Source organism: Dermatophagoides pteronyssinus, unplaced genomic scaffold (genome assembly GCF_027571235.1).
Source record: "Dermatophagoides pteronyssinus isolate colony J.1.1.1.1 unplaced genomic scaffold, Derpt_VIB-CSIC_2022.12 sq0010, whole genome shotgun sequence".
In the NCBI taxonomy this organism is placed as follows: domain Eukaryota; kingdom Metazoa; phylum Arthropoda; class Arachnida; order Sarcoptiformes; family Pyroglyphidae; genus Dermatophagoides; species Dermatophagoides pteronyssinus.
This window is the reverse complement of record NW_027461534.1, coordinates 890,442-908,590: the sequence shown is the minus strand read 5'-3', so window position 1 is coordinate 908,590 and position 18,149 is coordinate 890,442. Positions and strand designations below refer to the sequence as shown.

Genomic DNA, 18,149 nt, shown 5'->3' with positions numbered 1-18,149 from the left:
AAAATCATCATTTAATTTTTTTTTTTTACTGATTTTTATGATAATTTTTCAATAACAAGTTTTTTTTTTAATATTTGCTTCTGCTGAAGATTTTAATTTTTAATTTCATCATTGTCCGGCAGCAAATTGAATATTAATAAAATAAATTATGATCATCATCATAACTACCTGATTTTACTATTCATGTTTTTGCTTTTTGCTTTCGAAAAAATAATAATAAAAATTGGAACAATTTTTGGCCGGATCGTATACATATTTCATAACAAATAAGAAAGGATGTATGGTTTTGTATTGAACGAAAGAAAAAGAAGAAAAGAAGGATGGAAATATGTATCCTCTCTCTCTCACCATTCCAGTGATTATCCGATTTTTTTTGTTATTTTTAAAAGTTTGAATATCAAAAAAGACAGAGAAACAACAACAACAAAAAAAACGATAAAAATTTTTTAATGAATAGCAAGAAAATTGAACCATTAACCTATGATCATCATTATCGTCGTTATGTTCAAAGAGATAAGAAATGGCAGAAGTGCCAATACCAAAATTATCTCGACGAAAGATGATGAAAAATCATTTCTTTTGCTTTTTTTTCCATTTGTTTCACATTACTGATCACGATCTGTATGATCTGTATATGAACGGCAAGCAAAAAACAAAACAAAAAAATAATAAAATAACCGATTGACCGACTAAACTAAACTTTTTTCTATTTGCCTCCTAACTAACTAGCTGATTTCATTCAATACATCTATTATCTTTAAAATATCGATATAATACCATCATTATGAACGGATATTATTATTTACTACTATCATGGATAATCATCATAGATCTAATTATATTACCCGAAAAAAAATTTTGCTATTGTTTTTTTGTAAGCATCATCATCATCATCATAATAATAATGATAAAACGATGCTAGAACAACCAAAAAAACAATGATGACGATACAATCGAACCAAAAAAAAAAAAAAAAAAAACAATAAACCCAGATTAAAGATTTTTTCGTTTTTTTTTTTGGATATTGATTGTGGACAATGATGATGAAAGAAATTGAAACAACAAAAAAAAACTGTTCCAAAACAAAATGACCGGAAAAATATTTTCATTTAAACAATGATGATGATGATGATGATGAAAAAAGCCGGTTATTAATAGAATGGTTAAACAATTTGGATTGTTTTGCTCTCGTTTTGTCTTTTAGTCTCATATGACAATCAACATTTTATGACATACCTTTTGTTGTCGTTGCTGAAGGATTAAATGATGAATCTAATTTTTGAAGATTTTTAAGTCGATCTGGAATTTTTAATCGCAATCGCTGACATTGAAGACGTTTTTGTCGACAACGATTTGGTGTTATTGATTTACTATCCACACTTTTTTCAACGTTGATATTATCATTATTTGATGATGATGATGATGATGATGATAAAATACGCAAATATCCTGAAGTTATATTAGCTGTTTGCCTAATCGTTTTCTGATTTGTTATTGGCATTCCAAATTTAAGTCTTCGTCGATATTCTCGTCGTCCGATTACACGTGGTTTTCGTGATAAACTGTTAGTTGATATACCAATTGTATTGTTGAAACGTTGTAGTTGATGATGATGATGACGATGAAAACGACGACCAAAATGACCACCTACATTGTATCTATTATCATCACTTTGGCTAATGATGTTATTATCATCATTATCATCATCCAAAGACAATAAATAATCATTGATGGATGTTGTATGAGAATTTCTCAAACATAAATTTTCACAATACGTTTTTTGTTGATCATCATTATTTAGTTGAAAACAATTTTCTTTTATTAGATTAATTTTAACTTGTTGTTGTTGTTGTTGATGTTGGTCATTGTTTGTTGTATCATTATATTTCTTATCTTGACAACAATTTCTACAGCTTTTACGGTATCGATGATCGATGGTCATTTTGTTACAGGAAAATCTTTTAATTTTATTATGATAAATATATTCGGACAGCTACTGTATACTACTTTGCTGCAGGTTGATCGGGTTATTATTTTAAATTGAAAGAAGAAAAAAACAAAACAAAAAAAAAATGAAAGATTAATTGAAAAAGATTTTGTTTCAAAAAAAAAATAGGAAATGAAATGAAAAACAAAACAATGAATGAGTGATCCATTGTCCTAGGGATTTTTCTTGGTGGTGGAAAGGTGGATTCAATGGAAAATTTATAGATATTCTTGAACCAATTTTGTTGAACAATCAAACAAACAAAGAAAAAAAGAAAAAAAATTGATTTGAATTGGTTGATTATCAATCTTTCTTTCATTTTTTTCTTCTTCTTCTTCAAATTTTGATTGATCATTTTTCTTTAATAACAACAAAAAATAAGCTCGGGTGTGTGTGTGTGTGTGTGTGTGAATGTCCTGTGATTACATTCCGGACAGATTTTTCTTTTCTCTCACTATAATTTCTAAAAATAAACTGACAATTACAATCATTTATTATTATTTAATTAAATGATAAACAATTTTTTTTCTAGCAATTACATTTGATTCGATTGGAAAAAGCGAAAGATCATCGAATCATGTTGGAGGAATTTTTGGTCGATCACCAACGAGAAATAAATAAATCATCATCACCATCAATAAATTCGTGATCTATTCGAACGATTTAATCGATGATATGATAATTTGTTTCGATTAGTTTGATTAAAACATTCATCATCGATGTTTTTGGGTAAGCTGATAAACAAATTTTTTCGCAAAATACTTTTCGCAACAACATTTTATCTATTTCATCAACAGGTATTTTTTTCCCCGTTAATTCTCCGAATTGAATTGTTATCATTTAATCTAAGATTTTTGATGTTTTTTTTTCTATAATCAGAAAGTATTATAGAAAAAAAAATCGACTGTCACTTCTGTAAATTTAAATGAAAATGTTTTATCTATTTTGAACAACAACAAAAATATGGATGACCTAATTTGTTTTCGTTGGATTTCAAATCAAAATCAACCTCATTCCGGTGGTGGTGGTGGTGGTGATTGATGATTGACCACAAATGGTCATCGTATCAACAACAAAAAAAAAACAAAAACAAAATTCAATGGTGGTATCAATGTCAACGATGTTTCTCATACATGTCATTCAATTGAAAAAAAATGAATGAATGAAAGAATGAAAGACATAAATGAAATGGTGATGAATGAATAAAAGATTTTTTTTTTCTTTGATTTATCAACAAATGGCCAACCGATTGGCATCCATTTTTGGATTTTTCAATAAAATTAATATTTAAAAAATGTAATTGTAATCAATCTGTCTGACTGATGATGTCTGTAGAAAAAAATGTTTCAAATAATATCGATATATGTTGGGATTGTTATGTCATTATATACCATACCTTTGTTTGCTATTGATAATGATGTTTGTGTAGGTGGAAAAAAAAGTAAATCAAAAACATTCGAATTGAATAAGTTTTTTTTGCAACAATTTTGTTTGTGGAACAATTAAATAATTTCACAAATAACACTTGATCTATACCGGAAAAGTATTGTTGTTGTTTGTTTGTTTGTTTGTTCCAATTGGAACAATTCACACGATCATTATGTGTTTTTTCAACAAAGATGAATGAAGATGATCTTATCGTCGTCGTTGTTGTTTTCGTTTTCGTTTTAGTTAATGAATGGTTATTCCCTACAAAAAAAAACACCATTTTTCTTCATCATTTTCATTCAATAATTTTTTTGTGGTCAGAAAAAAAGTGAGAATCAATGGTTATAAAAAAACAAACGATAAATTAATCGGTATTGGTGAGAATGATAACACCAACAACAACAACAAGTAAGAGTGAATTAGAAATTAGGCTCTTTACCCGATTTCTTTAATCCGATGGATTTTTGGTTTTCATTTAATTTTTACTTTTTTGTTTTTTCTGTGGAGTTTTGATTTGTGCAATTTTCTCGCCTCGATAACATTTTTCTTTTTTTTCTCTATCCAGAAAAAATTATTCGATAATGTTCATTACATCATGTTCATCAACATTCTTCAAATGTATCATATAAGCGAAACAAACAAACAAAAAATCGTGCCGGTATTCATCAATTTTTTTTTAAGTTTTCTCATTCACTTTTTCTTAATTCGACATTCGACATTTACCGTGCATTACCGATTTATATGGAAACGAAAAAAGAAGAATAATTCATCAATTATCATTATGTTTGCCTTCAAACATTACACTGATGTGGTACAATATGGTACATTGTTTGATTGAAGAAATTGAAGAAATTTATCGTTTTTATTCGGTTTTCATCCATCATCATTGTTTTTCATCATACATATGACCCGATCATAATCATTATGATTATTTGGAAACAAACAAATCTTGAACAACAACAAGTATGACCCGAAAATAAAAATCTCAAAGAAAAATTTTCTAATAAATAATATGACTAAGACCGTGGAATTATATGGAAAAAATGTTGAATGTTTTTTTTAATCTTTTTTTTTCTAAATTCTCCTCTTCTTCTGACAACTTGACACGAACGCTTCTGATGATGATGATGATGGTCATGATGTATATGTGTATTTTTTTGATGGCCAAATTTTGTTTTACACTTGATAAAATCCTTTAATTGGTAAAATGTTTATTATTAGTATCAAATCAATGAAAGAGTACATAAATTTTATAACTGAAAATTATTATTATTATATTTTTTTGTGGTCAATATCAATAATTATCGAATGTAATTTTTTTTCTGATAATCATAAACAATCGATCAATAATGATTAGATTCATGATTGGTTTTATGATTTTTCTCTTCAGATGACTTTTTCATATCCGTTTTAATAATAATTTTATAATAACGTTCTATGGATTCGATCATGATGTAACAGGTTTCATTTCTATTATTATTCAAACATAAAATACATTATTGAATGAATGTCAAAATTTCGAGAAAAATCTCTTTGGAAAATTACTATGAAAAACAAAAACCAAAACGAAATAGAAATTTTTATTCAAGTTTTTTAACCATACAGTTCCATGATAATGATGATGATAATAACTATGATAATAATAATCATTTAATTTCGTGACCTATCTTTATATTTGTTTTCGCTTTTTATTTACTTGTCTTTCATTTCATTCTATCTATGGCATTTTCCACAATAAAAAGAAAAATTTCACTGTCTATGTTTAGATCATCATCAATCCTGACAACTTTTTTTTAAAAAAAAAGAAAAGAAGTAATTTTTCTTAATTTATTTTCTTGGTGATGTTGATACTATCATTATCCTTTTAAAAAAAAAAAATGATGGTCAGATTATATTGCACCAGAAAATTGAGGTGAATTTCATTGAAATTATCTGTATACATGAATGGAATTTAAATCGACCCAAATGACTGAATAAAAGTTTGAAATAAATTTGCAATTTGTCTCTATTTCAAGCAATTTTGAAGTAAATTTTTTTTTTTGAATTTTGTCCAATAATAAGTTGCGTATAAGCGAGGAACAATGATAAATAATAAAACACAGTTTATTAACTCAATCGCAAAAGATAAAGAACTTGACCGAGACCAGGAACACTTAAATAGTATTCCTGCCCTCGGCCAACAATGGAATCGAACTCAAACATTAAATTATAACTCTAATCACATTACACCTCTTGCGCAGTTCGAGACCATGGGCGGCCGGAAGCAGGTTCCAAAACCATTGAAGAACCTTGAGAAAATGCACGAGGTTTCATTTGACCATAACCCTTCCTCCCCTTTAAATCGAGAATGCATTTTCTCTTTTTCTTTTTCTTTTTCCTGAAATGCTTAGAAAAATTGAAAATCTTGCTAGACCAAATTAGGCCATCTTTTTGACACGATAAATAAGTTTTGAAATCAGAAGAAAATTGCAGATCTTTAGAAGAAAATAGATCGTAACCAAGAATTACATGATCAAAGTCAGAAACTACCATTTTATGCTTAAATTTTATATCATTTAATTCAAAAGAAGCAAATGTTTCGCCAAGAATTTTCATATTATCTTTAGTGATTCCTGAAACCGATACCTTAGCAGTTTCTATTTCCTCGTTAGATAAAAATCGTTTATTCATAGGAATAACGGAAACATCCGAACCTGAATCAATCATAGCCAAAGTTTCAACTTGATTTATTTTAATTTTAGTAAAACACTGAGGTTGTTTTCGAACCATAATTGCATTAATTTCTTTCCTTTCAATTCTATTGTTAGACGAATTATTAGAATTTCCTTGATTTCCAACTTTATTTTTTACATTGTTGAAATCATAATGATTTTCTTCATTCTTTTTTTTGAAATAACAATCTTCAGAAACATGGTTTTTTCTACCACAAAAATCACAAGATACATCTTCATCCGTATCCGAAGAAAAACTTGAACCAAAATAATCATTTTTATCATAAAAATTGAATCGATTAGAAGCTAAATCCATTGGACCAATTAAGTTGATAACTTCATCAATATTCTCGGGTAAATCCGGAATAGCCAATGTTTTTACTTTTAAAGAAGGCTGAAGAGCGTTAATAAAAATATCTCTAGCTAAAAGATTACGAACAATAGTTTTAGCATTAGGATAAGCCTTTAACGTTAACTCCTGAACACGTGAGGCTAAACGCGAAAGTTGTTCATCTTTAGATCTCTTTAAATTCAATAATGTTTGAACGATTAAATTTCTTTTAGGTTTTCCAGATTCAAAGAAACATTCTTTAATTTTTTTGAAAGACTTCTTGTCATTTTCGTTCATAGAATTTAGAATACGTAAGGCTTCGGAATGATTAGGCAAAAAGGCAGGAAACAGTTTAGCCTTTAGTTTATCATCCCAATCGATTGCATGCGAAACTCTTTCATAATATTCTAAATACTCTATGAGATCTTCGTCGATCTTCATTATCATTGGTTTAATAAAACTTTTTTCCATCGGATATACAGTAGAGAACCTCTGCCACCAAATAATAAGTTGCGTATAAGCGAGGAACAATGATAAATAATAAAACACAGTTTATTAACTCAATCGCAAAAGATAAAGAACTTGACCGAGACCAGGAACACTTAAATAGTATTCCTGCCCTCGGCCAACAATGGAATCGAACTCAAACATTAAATTATAACTCTAATCACATTACAGTCCACTTTATTTAAACAAAAAAAAGAATTTATACAAATTTATTCACTTTAATTCAACAATAACAATGGATAACAAAATGTTTTTTTTCGTTCTGTACAATTCTCATGATAACTGTGTTAGATGTGTAGAAAAATGTCATGAAATGGATAAAAAAGAGAAAACTATTTACATTTAAGAAAAAAATATCAATTTCTTAAAAAATACGAATTTTGATGATGTGATTAAATACGAAGAAATGAAATGTGATTTTAGTGAAGAAAAAAAAATGGCACAAATGATGACAAAATATTGTCCAATTTTCAAACAAATCTCAATCTGATCCGGGAGAGAAAAAAAATCTGATAAGAAATATGGATTTATCATAGTTCAGTTGTCTCCAGATTCATCAATTGAGAGTCAGGTAAATATGCATGACCGTTAGGAACATCTTGACCTTTGGTCATTCCAAAGTAATGATGTGGCTGTGTGGTTGATGTTTGTGGATGATGATGATGATAATGATGATAATGGCCGTGTGTAGATGATATATTTTTGTTACCATTATTAACTGGTATTGCATTACCATTACTATTTTTATGATGATTTGAAAATGTTTCTATATAAATATTATTAATACAAGGTGATTTCCCATTAACTGTCGAAACATTTGATGATGGGACATAATGACTATTTCGTGGATCATTTTTATTTGTTAATGCTGCTGTAGCACTGATGACTACAATATTTGGTGGGGCCGGTGGTTTTGGTGCAATAGGTTTTTTCGGTGGGGCTGGTGGATTGGCAGGAGCTATTTGTGTGGTTATTACTTGATGACGACGACCAACGGTACCGAAATTTCCCGTTACAGTTGTCGTACGATTATTTGAAACAACACCTGGTGTAGCTTTCGATAATGTATTACTGATTCGACATAACACCGATCGATCATTTGTCGTTGAAGAAGAACTATTACCCGATGATTCACTGCGAACCGCAATATGTTCATGTGTAACATCACCTTGATCTAATGTATCCAATGAAGAAAAATTTAAATGTTCATCCTCAATAGCTACATTGGTCAATGCGTTTTCATCCAATGAATTACTGCTACTACTACTGCTACTTGATTCGCTACTATAATTAAAAAAAAATTGACAAGTTAGAAATAATTATCATCGAAGTTTCTTTCTTGCTTTTTTACCTCAAACGTTCTTCATCTTTATACCATTGATTATCATAGCCTGTCATCCACATCGGATTCGAACCTTCGGTCGCATGTTGATTAGTGTTTGGAACATTACTTCGTGTTAATTGTGGTTCATGGCCAAATATTGGCACAGTGGCTGCTTTTAATTGACGTTCATATCTGTATTAAAATGATGAATTAAAATCAATGTTTTGTCACATCAAACAGAAATATTTTACATACCGGCTTTTTTGATTTAAACATAAAGAAATGACCAGAATAAGTAATAAGAATAAAAATGCAGAAGTACCAGCAAGACCTGCTTTTAACTGATCTTCCCATTCCATGAATGGTTCGGCCATTGAAGTTGGTTCGCTAATTAGTACGTTGAATTCTTTGTATAGATCATCTAAATAGTCAATATTTTTATCAATCAACATAAGAACATTGTCTACATCCATTATGCTATTATCATCTCGATTGACGAAATGTAAATACAGATCAGTCCTAAATTTTATAAAGAATAAATCATTTTAATTTTCAAATCACGTAGATAAAATAAATAATATTAATTACTTTTTCTGATCAACAGTTCCATCGTCGGCCTCATGAAAACGATAACTATCCACATTCACTAATGCACCAGTAATATTAGCCAAAACACTAAAAAAACATAAGAAATATAGTTTCTTGAATACAATCTTACTAAGTTAACTTACTCTTGAAACTTATCCAATTTTTCTCTCAATTCTTGTGGTGTCAATCGAAGTATAAATTTAACGCGTTGATCACCTCGAAGTAAATAAATCTATGATAAAAATGGATATTAGATTCAAAGGTCAGACAAGCAATTCCAAAATAATGATACATACAAAAACTTTGGCAATGTCGTACAGGCCATCCGTGTCATTGGCTTTTACTTCAAATTCAAAATAACCTTTCATTCCTTTTTGTGGATCAAATTTCAGACTTATTTCACCAGTTCGTTGATTAATATCAAATGGTTTTGATGGAACATTTTCAAGTCCTTCGTAAAATGATTTTCGTACATCGGAAACAATGTGATAGCTAACATGACTATGTGCACCAACATCCGGATCAATTGCTTTGACTGACATAAATATTGTTCCATAATCAGTATCGGTGGTTATTCCACCGGAAAAAATCTTTTTAATAAATTTAGGTGGATTATCATTAACATCTTTGATACCAATTAATACTTGTAACATTGAATTATCTTTAGGATCAAATCGTTCAACACGATGTGGCACACGAAAACAATCATTGGTTGCTTGTACAATTAAAGTATAATTAGATTTTTGTTCACGATCCAACGGTTTAGTTGCTGACAACTCATGTGTGAAAGTATCCAATTTGAATAATTCTTCATTATCTTTGCTTAATGCATCACCACCAACAATGAAATAACACGGTATTGATTTGAAAGCAGTGTTCGGATCGCTGAAATCATAATCATCTTTATCAATAGTGGGTAAAAGTTTATAACGTTCGCTTCCAGGCGCAAGATTTTCAGTGAATACAACTTGAAATACATCTTGAGTAAATTCTGGTTCGAAATCATCAACATTAGTCACAAGTACAGTGATATCTAAATCTGTAGACAGTGAAGTTGGCGTTCCAAGATCATAAGCTTGCACACGAAGTTCATGAACTCTAGTTGTTTCACGATCCAATTCTTTAGACAAAGTTATTACACCAGTAACTGGATCGATTTGAAACGAACGCCATTGACCATTGGCTAATTCTCGTAAGCGATATCTAACTTCAGCATTCAATCCATGATCTGAATCTAATGCAAGAACATCGACAACACGAGTTCCGATGGTTGCATTTTCTGGTATTCGAATAGTCATATTAGATGGAGGTTTGACAAAGATTGGATTGTGATCGTTGACATCGGTTACACAAATTTTAATAGGTGATGTTGATGAACGTGACGGTAAACCACCATCACTCACCTGAATGAAAAGTGTGAAATTTCCAACACGACCACGTAATGAACTTCGAGTTTTCACTACAACACTGTTGGCATTTTCACTTGGTGCAAATTCAAACAATTGATCATCATTACCATTCACTATGGTAAATGAAATTTGACCATTCGGCAAAGATGCTATATGAAAAAACCAAAATGTTAGTACTTGGATAAAGTTACTATAAAATCGACATACGATCATCTGCATCGTGGGCTTGAATGGTGACAACCGGATCATTTGGACTATGAAATTCACTAATAAAAGTGCATTCAGATTCAGGCGATGGAAATACAATTGTAGGCGTTTTATCATTCACATCACTTAGAACGATTGTCAATGTTTTGAATGCTTTACGACTTTCACCAGTACTGAAGCCATAATCATAATTATCCCATGCTTGAACCAAAAGCTTATAGAATGGAATCTGTTCACGATCAAGATTATCGGCCACAATAATCGAACCCTAGAAAATCGAAACAAAATAACAATAGAAAGTCAAATGAATGAAAAAACATACCGTTTCACGATCAATTTTGAATTTGCCCAACGAAGAACTAGAATCAAGTAAATAAGTTAACTTTCCAAACGCACCAATATCAGCATCAGATGCTTTTATTTGTACAACTAGTGATCCAATTGGCGCATCTTCCGGTATGGTAACTTTATGTAAATTTTCATCATCAAAGACTGGATTGTTGTCATTTTCATCAAGAACTTGTATAGCGATTTCAGCTGTGCCCGAAAGTGGAGGATCACCATGATCAATAGCACGAACAGTAAGATTTAGCCAATTATATATCTCACGATCGATACGGCCTAGAACGGAAATCTCACCTGTTGTAGAATTGATTCTCAATAATCTTAATACATCAAATTCTTCACTTTCTAATGAGTACGTTAGCGATTTGTTTAAATCACGATCTTCAGCTGTTACTGTTATTACCGATGTTCCAGGAATAGAATTTTCCGGAACAATTGCGCGATATAATCGTTGAACAAAACGTGGTGGATTATCATTAATATCAGTAATGTGAATGGTGAATGTTGTTCGAGCTTTCTGGCCTTTCGTAATTGCGGCAATATCCTCAACCACAACCTGTAGCTTCAATATTGACCATAATTCGCGATCAAGTGATTTAGCAACTCTCACTACACCATCTATCGGACCGATAGAAAATGATTCGGCAAATAATGCACGATCAACGGCCACACCAAAATCATTACGAGCTTCCGAGCGTGAATAATCCAATGAATACCGCAACACAGGTTTATCATCTAAATCGAATGCATTAATTTGAGTAACAAATTGATTAATTTTAGCATCTTCAGCAACATAAACTTCAGGTAAATTGTTTGGAAATTCGGGAGCTTTATTGTTTACATCGATGATGGATACATTGACAGTAGCAATACTGGATAATTGTTCGTCGGTACCGAAACTAGAATCTATAGCCATCACTTTGAGGAGATACCACAATTTTTTGGACATTTTGGAGCTGCCGATAGATAATGATTTATCGGGATCTAATGATGCTCCTTTTGCAACTGAAATTATTCCCGTGTTGCTATCGATGACGAATTTATCAGCACCACCAGATAGTAGACGATAATAAACACGAGAATTAGCTGGTGAATGATCAGCATCAGTGGCACTGACTTGTACGACCATCGAACCATCACGTACATCTTCCGGTATTGATTTCGTGTATAGAGATTTTGAAAATACTGGTGCATTATCATTTTGATCGAATACTAGAATATTAACAGGAACTTGATTGCTCAACGGTGGAATCCCATGATCATGAACACGAACTTTAAATGATATATTTCGCGAATCAGCTATCTGACCTGGTATCATTTCAAAATCTAATGGTTTAGCAACGGTTATCTTTCCAGAGTTTGGATCAATATTAAAATATGATGCAAATGGAGAGGAATTATTAACAATAGTATAAAGTATACGGGAATTGGCCGTATTTGGTGCATCATCATCGACAGCACTTAAAATCAAATCTTGTTCAAATCGTTTTTGATTCTCATATATTCGTCCTGTGTATGAACTCTGTAAAAATCTTGGCACCTGATCATTCACATCGGTAATGTTGATGACTAGTTGAACAGTGTTTTTATTACCGAAACCGGCTGCATCTCTTGCTTCTACAATAAGGAAGTGTTGTGCATGCTGTTCACGATCAAAATAGACTGAATTTCTGGAATTTTTATCAGTGTCATTTTTTACTGTTATTAAGCCTGTGATTGAATTTAATGAAAGTGCAGCTGCAATATCACCTCTTAAAGATGTATATCGAATGCCATCAGTACCGAATAATCCATCATCAATATCGGTAGCTGAAACTTGAGCCACAGTTGTTCCAGGCATAGGAACTTCTGAAACTGAACCATAATAGATTTCATGACTGAATTGTGGCGCATTATCATTGGCATCTTTGATTGTAATTATTAATTCGGCGCTATTGAATCGTAAACTATGACCAACCGATGGGGCCTTTTCTTTGGCAATCATTCGTAATTTGATTTGTTTAAGTTTTTCATAATCTAATGCGGCTGAATTTTTAACCCGAACACTCAATGTAGCATCGTTTGTACTTTGCATTGGAGTTACGTAGAACGTATCGACTAGTTGTGCTCGTAATTCTTTGTCCAACGATTGATTATCATCCAATTCTAAATGTAAAGTGAAAGTTCCATTGTTACCTTGATCCAAATCATAGACTTGTGGAGCTAGCAACAGATTCATATTTGAATCATTCGTATCCATTCGATTGTTTTTAGCATTACGTCGAGTAAACGTTACGGGCATGTCAGGTGGAGAATTCTCAATAATTTCAGCAGCATATGATTTAAACCGGAACCGTGGTATTTCATCATTAACATCGGTCAAAATAATTGTGACTTCAGTTGTTACTGATGGTGGTGGAAAGACAGCATGTGTAACTTCAGTGGCTTCGATTTCTAAAATATACGAAGCTGATAACAGATTTGCTGATGAATTAATTTCTTCCGCACTGGAATCAGTAACCGACGCTTCACGGTCTAATTTTCCAGCAACGCTCACCACACCGGTGTTTGAATTAATCGAAAATAGACCATTACCACCTTTGATGATTCTATATGTAATAGGATTATTTACACCTTTATCACCATCGATAGCGGTCACCTGTAAAACATGGCCACCTATTGGTGTATCTTCAGATAGCCTTGTGACCGATGGAATGGATGTGAATATTGGTGGTTGATCATCAACATCTTCCACTTGAATAACGATAGCAGCAGTTGATGTTTTTCTAGAATCTTCCATAGCACGATCGATAGCTAATATTCGAAGCTGATATATTGATTTACGTTCATAATCCAATTGACCGGACAAACGTAAAATACCTTTTCCTATTGTGAAATGAAGAATGTGTTAAACATTTCATTACATGATTGTATACATACCATCGACTGTTTGAATGGAAAACATATTTGATCCTAGAGAATTAGTATCATGAATTTCATCACCAAGTTGATAAAAAACTTGACCAAATCGGCCTTCATCAGAATCGAATGCTTCAAATGTTTCGATCAAAGTTCCAGGCTTTGCATTTTCTTTGACTAGAACAGCCGTTCTAAATGGCCGAAATATTGGAGCATTATCATTGATATCTTCAACAATTAATAGCAATGATTTTGTTATCTAATTTAAAAGAAAAATATTATCATTAAAATTCTATTGAATTATTTGTAGAAAATGATACTTACATAATTTCCTTTGCCTAGTTTACCATCAGTCATTGTTAATACAAGTGTATAGGAATCTTGTATTTCACGATCAAGCTCTTTTTTAAGATAAACTTTGGCTTCATTTTTCGATATTGATTCAATACGTAAGAGATCTTTACCAAGTGTTCCAAGAACACCAAATGTCAATGGATCATTATCAGGATCTTCACCATAAAGATGATAAATTTCTTTATTCAATGAGGAAGCACCTTCTTTAACACGTACAACAATTTCTGATTGTGTATCAAAATCATTGTTATCGGATTTAAATCTAGGCGGAAGATTTGTACGTGTATTTGCCCATACACCATTGATTGAAATTGATGTCAATTGCATCAATATTTCGATAATAATAATAGTTAACAATATGGATTTATTTACAATTTTTTGATTTTGATGATGATGATTACGATTATGATTATGACAAAGATGATAACAATTACAATGATTAGATTTGATTAATGATGGAAAATATGAACGATAATCGATTTTTGTTGTTGTTGTTGTTGTTGTTGTTGATCGACGTTTTCGTCGACGAAGTTCGAGTTCACGATTATCTTTTTCTCGTTCAAAACGTCGTGATACAGGTGATGAAAACATTTTTATTGCTGTTGACATTATTTATTTATTTTACTGGTCCAAAAAAAAATGATGATGATGAACCGATGTGACCAGGATTTTTGTTGAAAAAATAAAATAAAATCTTGATAAACACAATTGAAACTGTGGTAGATAAAAATGATGAATTTCTACGAAAGTTTTTTCCATCAAATTCACAAACACAGACACCAAAAAGAAACAATTTTTAATGATAATGTTTTTTTTTTTAAATATCCTTTCCTCACATCATTATCACTTTCTTTATTTATTTGTTTGTTTGACGGAAAAAAAAATATTATTGACACAATTGAAATAATTTTTACAAATGTTTTCCATTCTATTTTTCGATCTGGATTAATTTAATTTTTTTTTTCATTTTCGTCAAATGGATTTTCTCCCCTATTCTTGAATACACAACGTTTGGGCCAAATATTTCAATTGTTTGCTTTTTCATGATTTGAATTCATTTTTTTTTCACATTTTGTTAGCTGATGAATGATGAAAATGATATTTATACGTGTGTTTTATGTGTACATTTTGTTTTGTTCCATTTGCAAAAAAAAAACGTTCAAGTTAGCTGAATAGAATGAAGATTCAATTCAAACAAAATAATAATAATAATAATGATGTTGGCGGTGAAGAAGATCCTGAATGAAAAAAAAACAAATGAAACAAACAAATACAAAAATTAGTTTATTTGATTTATAATACGTGAGGTTAATATTTCTTCAGTAATTTTCTTAGTCATTGAACATGTCTGCGTATCCAAACACATAAACATTACTTTTTTCCAACAATTCATAAACGACAATTGAATGAAAATGAAATGAATTAAAAAGCACGGCATCATATTTCTTATTATCATTTTTTCTGTTGAATTTGATTTAGTTTTTGTTCCTATTCAAGTCTGTTGATTGTGTTATCCGACTATAATCATAAATGTAACAGAAAAAAAAGTGAAAATGAAAAATTCACTTTTCTGCATCAAAAAAAAAAGAAGGATTCCATGGCCATAAAGGATGATTCATGATAATTATATCGATGATATAATTGTTTATCGAATGTTACCTGTTGCATCATACATTACTTGTGTGTGTTGTAAATTGTTTTTGTTTATAATGAATTTTTCGATTGTGTTTTTTGTAAATTGTATGGACACACCAATCACGCAACCGGAAATTACATAATGCAAAAACATCATGATGATTCTGATCATCATCATCGAGTTTCAAGGAAAAAATGAAAATTCCAAAGTTTTTTTACTGTTGATTTTATTCGATACAAAAACCAATTTTAAATCCAGTAAAATAATGATGCTTAGGATTCAAGTAATTTGTATTACAAAATTATTTTAATTTTTTTTAAGAAAATAAAGAAAAAGTAAACTAATGATGATTATCTGGGTGTGAATCGGCAAAGGATGTGTATTATCCATTTTTGTTTTTAAAAACAAAAATTTCAAGATTTTTTTTAAAGAAATTTTTTTAAAAATGTTAATTAGCATTTTATTCAAAAAGCACAAATTGTCATACGCCCTATAAATCAATGGTTGTTATTGAACATTAACAAGATTGGAAATCTTTTGTCTCAATTTTTCAAACAAAACTACAGAAAAAAAAATAGGAAAATTGAGTAATTTAAAATTTAAATTTTGTTGGCAAACAAAATCAGTGCAAAAATTCAAAAGAAAAACATCAAATTGTTATGCAAAACAGAAAAAAAGCGAACAAAAAACTAAACCAATCGATCAATCAATCAATCAATTGACAGATTGTAGTCAATAAAAAAAAATCGTCAGACCAAAACTACTATACAATAATTGTAGTGCAATATCGATAGAGAAAAAAAATGAAATCGATTCTATCTAGTTTGAATGATAAAATTCAAATTATTTGTTATCTTTCTATGTATTGTGTTTTTCAAATGAATGAAAAAAACGGTAAAAGTTTTAAAATAAAAATAGATTTCTGTAAAGTTTTGTTCTGTTGTTGTTGTTCTTCAACGAAGAAGATACACATAGGAAAAATTCCCTTTTTTTTGCTAGGTAAAATTGTTTTTTTTTTCGTTTGATATCCGAATGAAATAAAGGTTTCAGTGAAAAAAAAAAATAGATTTTGATCGTGTGTATCGAGTCGTCGGTTATTGAATGTTGTTGTTGGCAGCAGTTAAGATCCATAGATATTCACATATAGCTATCCTCAACATTTGAACAGATTTTTCTTTAATTTGAGAAAAAATTTTATGCTTCATTGATATTTTTGAATCAGAAAGAAAAAAGAAAAAAAAGATCAAGATGTGAATATCGTGTACAATCGATTATTTTTTATTCAAATCGATAATAATATCGATAAATTGAATTTAAAAAAAAAAATCTTCAGATTGTATCATCACCATCATGATATTTTATTGAAATGAACCAAAAAACAAAACAAAAACAAAATTTCCATTGGCTATTAACAACAATTTATGATTCAACAACAACAAATTCAAGAAAGAAAAAAAGATTCTTTGAAAATCAATCAACCAATCAATTCCATTTAGAGTGGGAGAAAAATTTTAATTTAATTTCTTTCGTTTGTTTGTTTGTTTGTTTGAAAAATTGAAATGCAAAAGAGTAATTTGTGTGTGTGTGTGTGTGTGTGACATTGTCAACATTGATTAAATTGTTCCAGATTCATGATTTGTTTTTCTGTTTTTTTCTTTTCTTTCTAAATGTCAATCGAACAATGTGAGAAAAAAAATGTGATTTGAATTTATTTTATCCATTTTTGTTTCTTCAATTCACAGAATTCAATTTAAAATGTTTTGTTTTTCATCAAAATCTGGTCATCATCATCATCTTTGGATTTGAAAATGAATTTTAAATTGAAAAAATTCTATAATAATCTTAAATAAGAGAAAGTTTGAATGATGAAAAACATTTGAAAAATTATTCAGTTTTGCTTCGTTTAATAATGTTCCCATGTTGTTTACGAATATTGCATACAAAGTTTATACGAATAAATTAATCTATTAAAAATCTGTTCTTTTTTTCATAAATGATGATGATGAGGAGAAAAAAATCTAATTAAAAATATTCACGTAAATCTTGGCCAAAAACCATATATAATCATGGCCATCACAAACAACAGAAACAAACAAACAATTCACTCAAAATCATTATTCTCATCATTGAAGATGAATGTTTTTTTTTTGACAAGAAGATGATGATGATTAACATTTGCAGAAAAAAAAGAAAGTGAAGTGAACCAGAAAGAATGATAAAACTATTTTAATGAAAATTTAAAAAAAAAACGATTTTTTCTCTTTTTTCAAGATTTTATGATCATCACATACAGAATTCATTAAACCATTTAATTTCCGTAGAAATGAATCATCGGAAATTGTGACCTGCCAAAAAAAAAAAAAAAAATCAATGTGACAGTATTGTACACACACACATCGTTTCTCTTCAGAAAAAAATGGTAAT

At 30.1% G+C, this 18,149-nt stretch overlaps 2 protein-coding genes across 2 annotated transcripts; both read right to left on the bottom strand.

Annotated features, from left to right (window-relative positions):
- Positions 1–5,497: 5,497 nt before the first annotated feature.
- Positions 5,498–7,141, bottom strand: LOC113792402 (uncharacterized). Its single transcript, XM_027342291.2, has one exon. The coding sequence runs from the start codon at positions 6,926–6,928 to the stop codon at positions 5,639–5,641; it is 1,290 nt and encodes a 429-aa protein (XP_027198092.2). The 5' UTR covers positions 6,929–7,141; the 3' UTR covers positions 5,498–5,638.
- A 68-nt stretch (positions 7,142–7,209) lies between these two features.
- Positions 7,210–14,843, bottom strand: Cad88C (cadherin 88C). Its single transcript, XM_027342428.2, has 10 exons — positions 14,060–14,843; positions 13,757–13,994; positions 10,815–13,702; positions 10,493–10,760; positions 9,173–10,434; positions 9,020–9,108; positions 8,877–8,963; positions 8,544–8,807; positions 8,316–8,480; positions 7,210–8,248 (listed from the first exon to the last, which is right to left on the bottom strand). Exons 1-10 carry the CDS (start codon positions 14,696–14,698, stop codon positions 7,495–7,497), a joined length of 6,654 nt encoding a protein of 2,217 aa, XP_027198229.2. The 5' UTR covers positions 14,699–14,843; the 3' UTR covers positions 7,210–7,494.
- Positions 14,844–18,149: the final 3,306 nt, after the last annotated feature.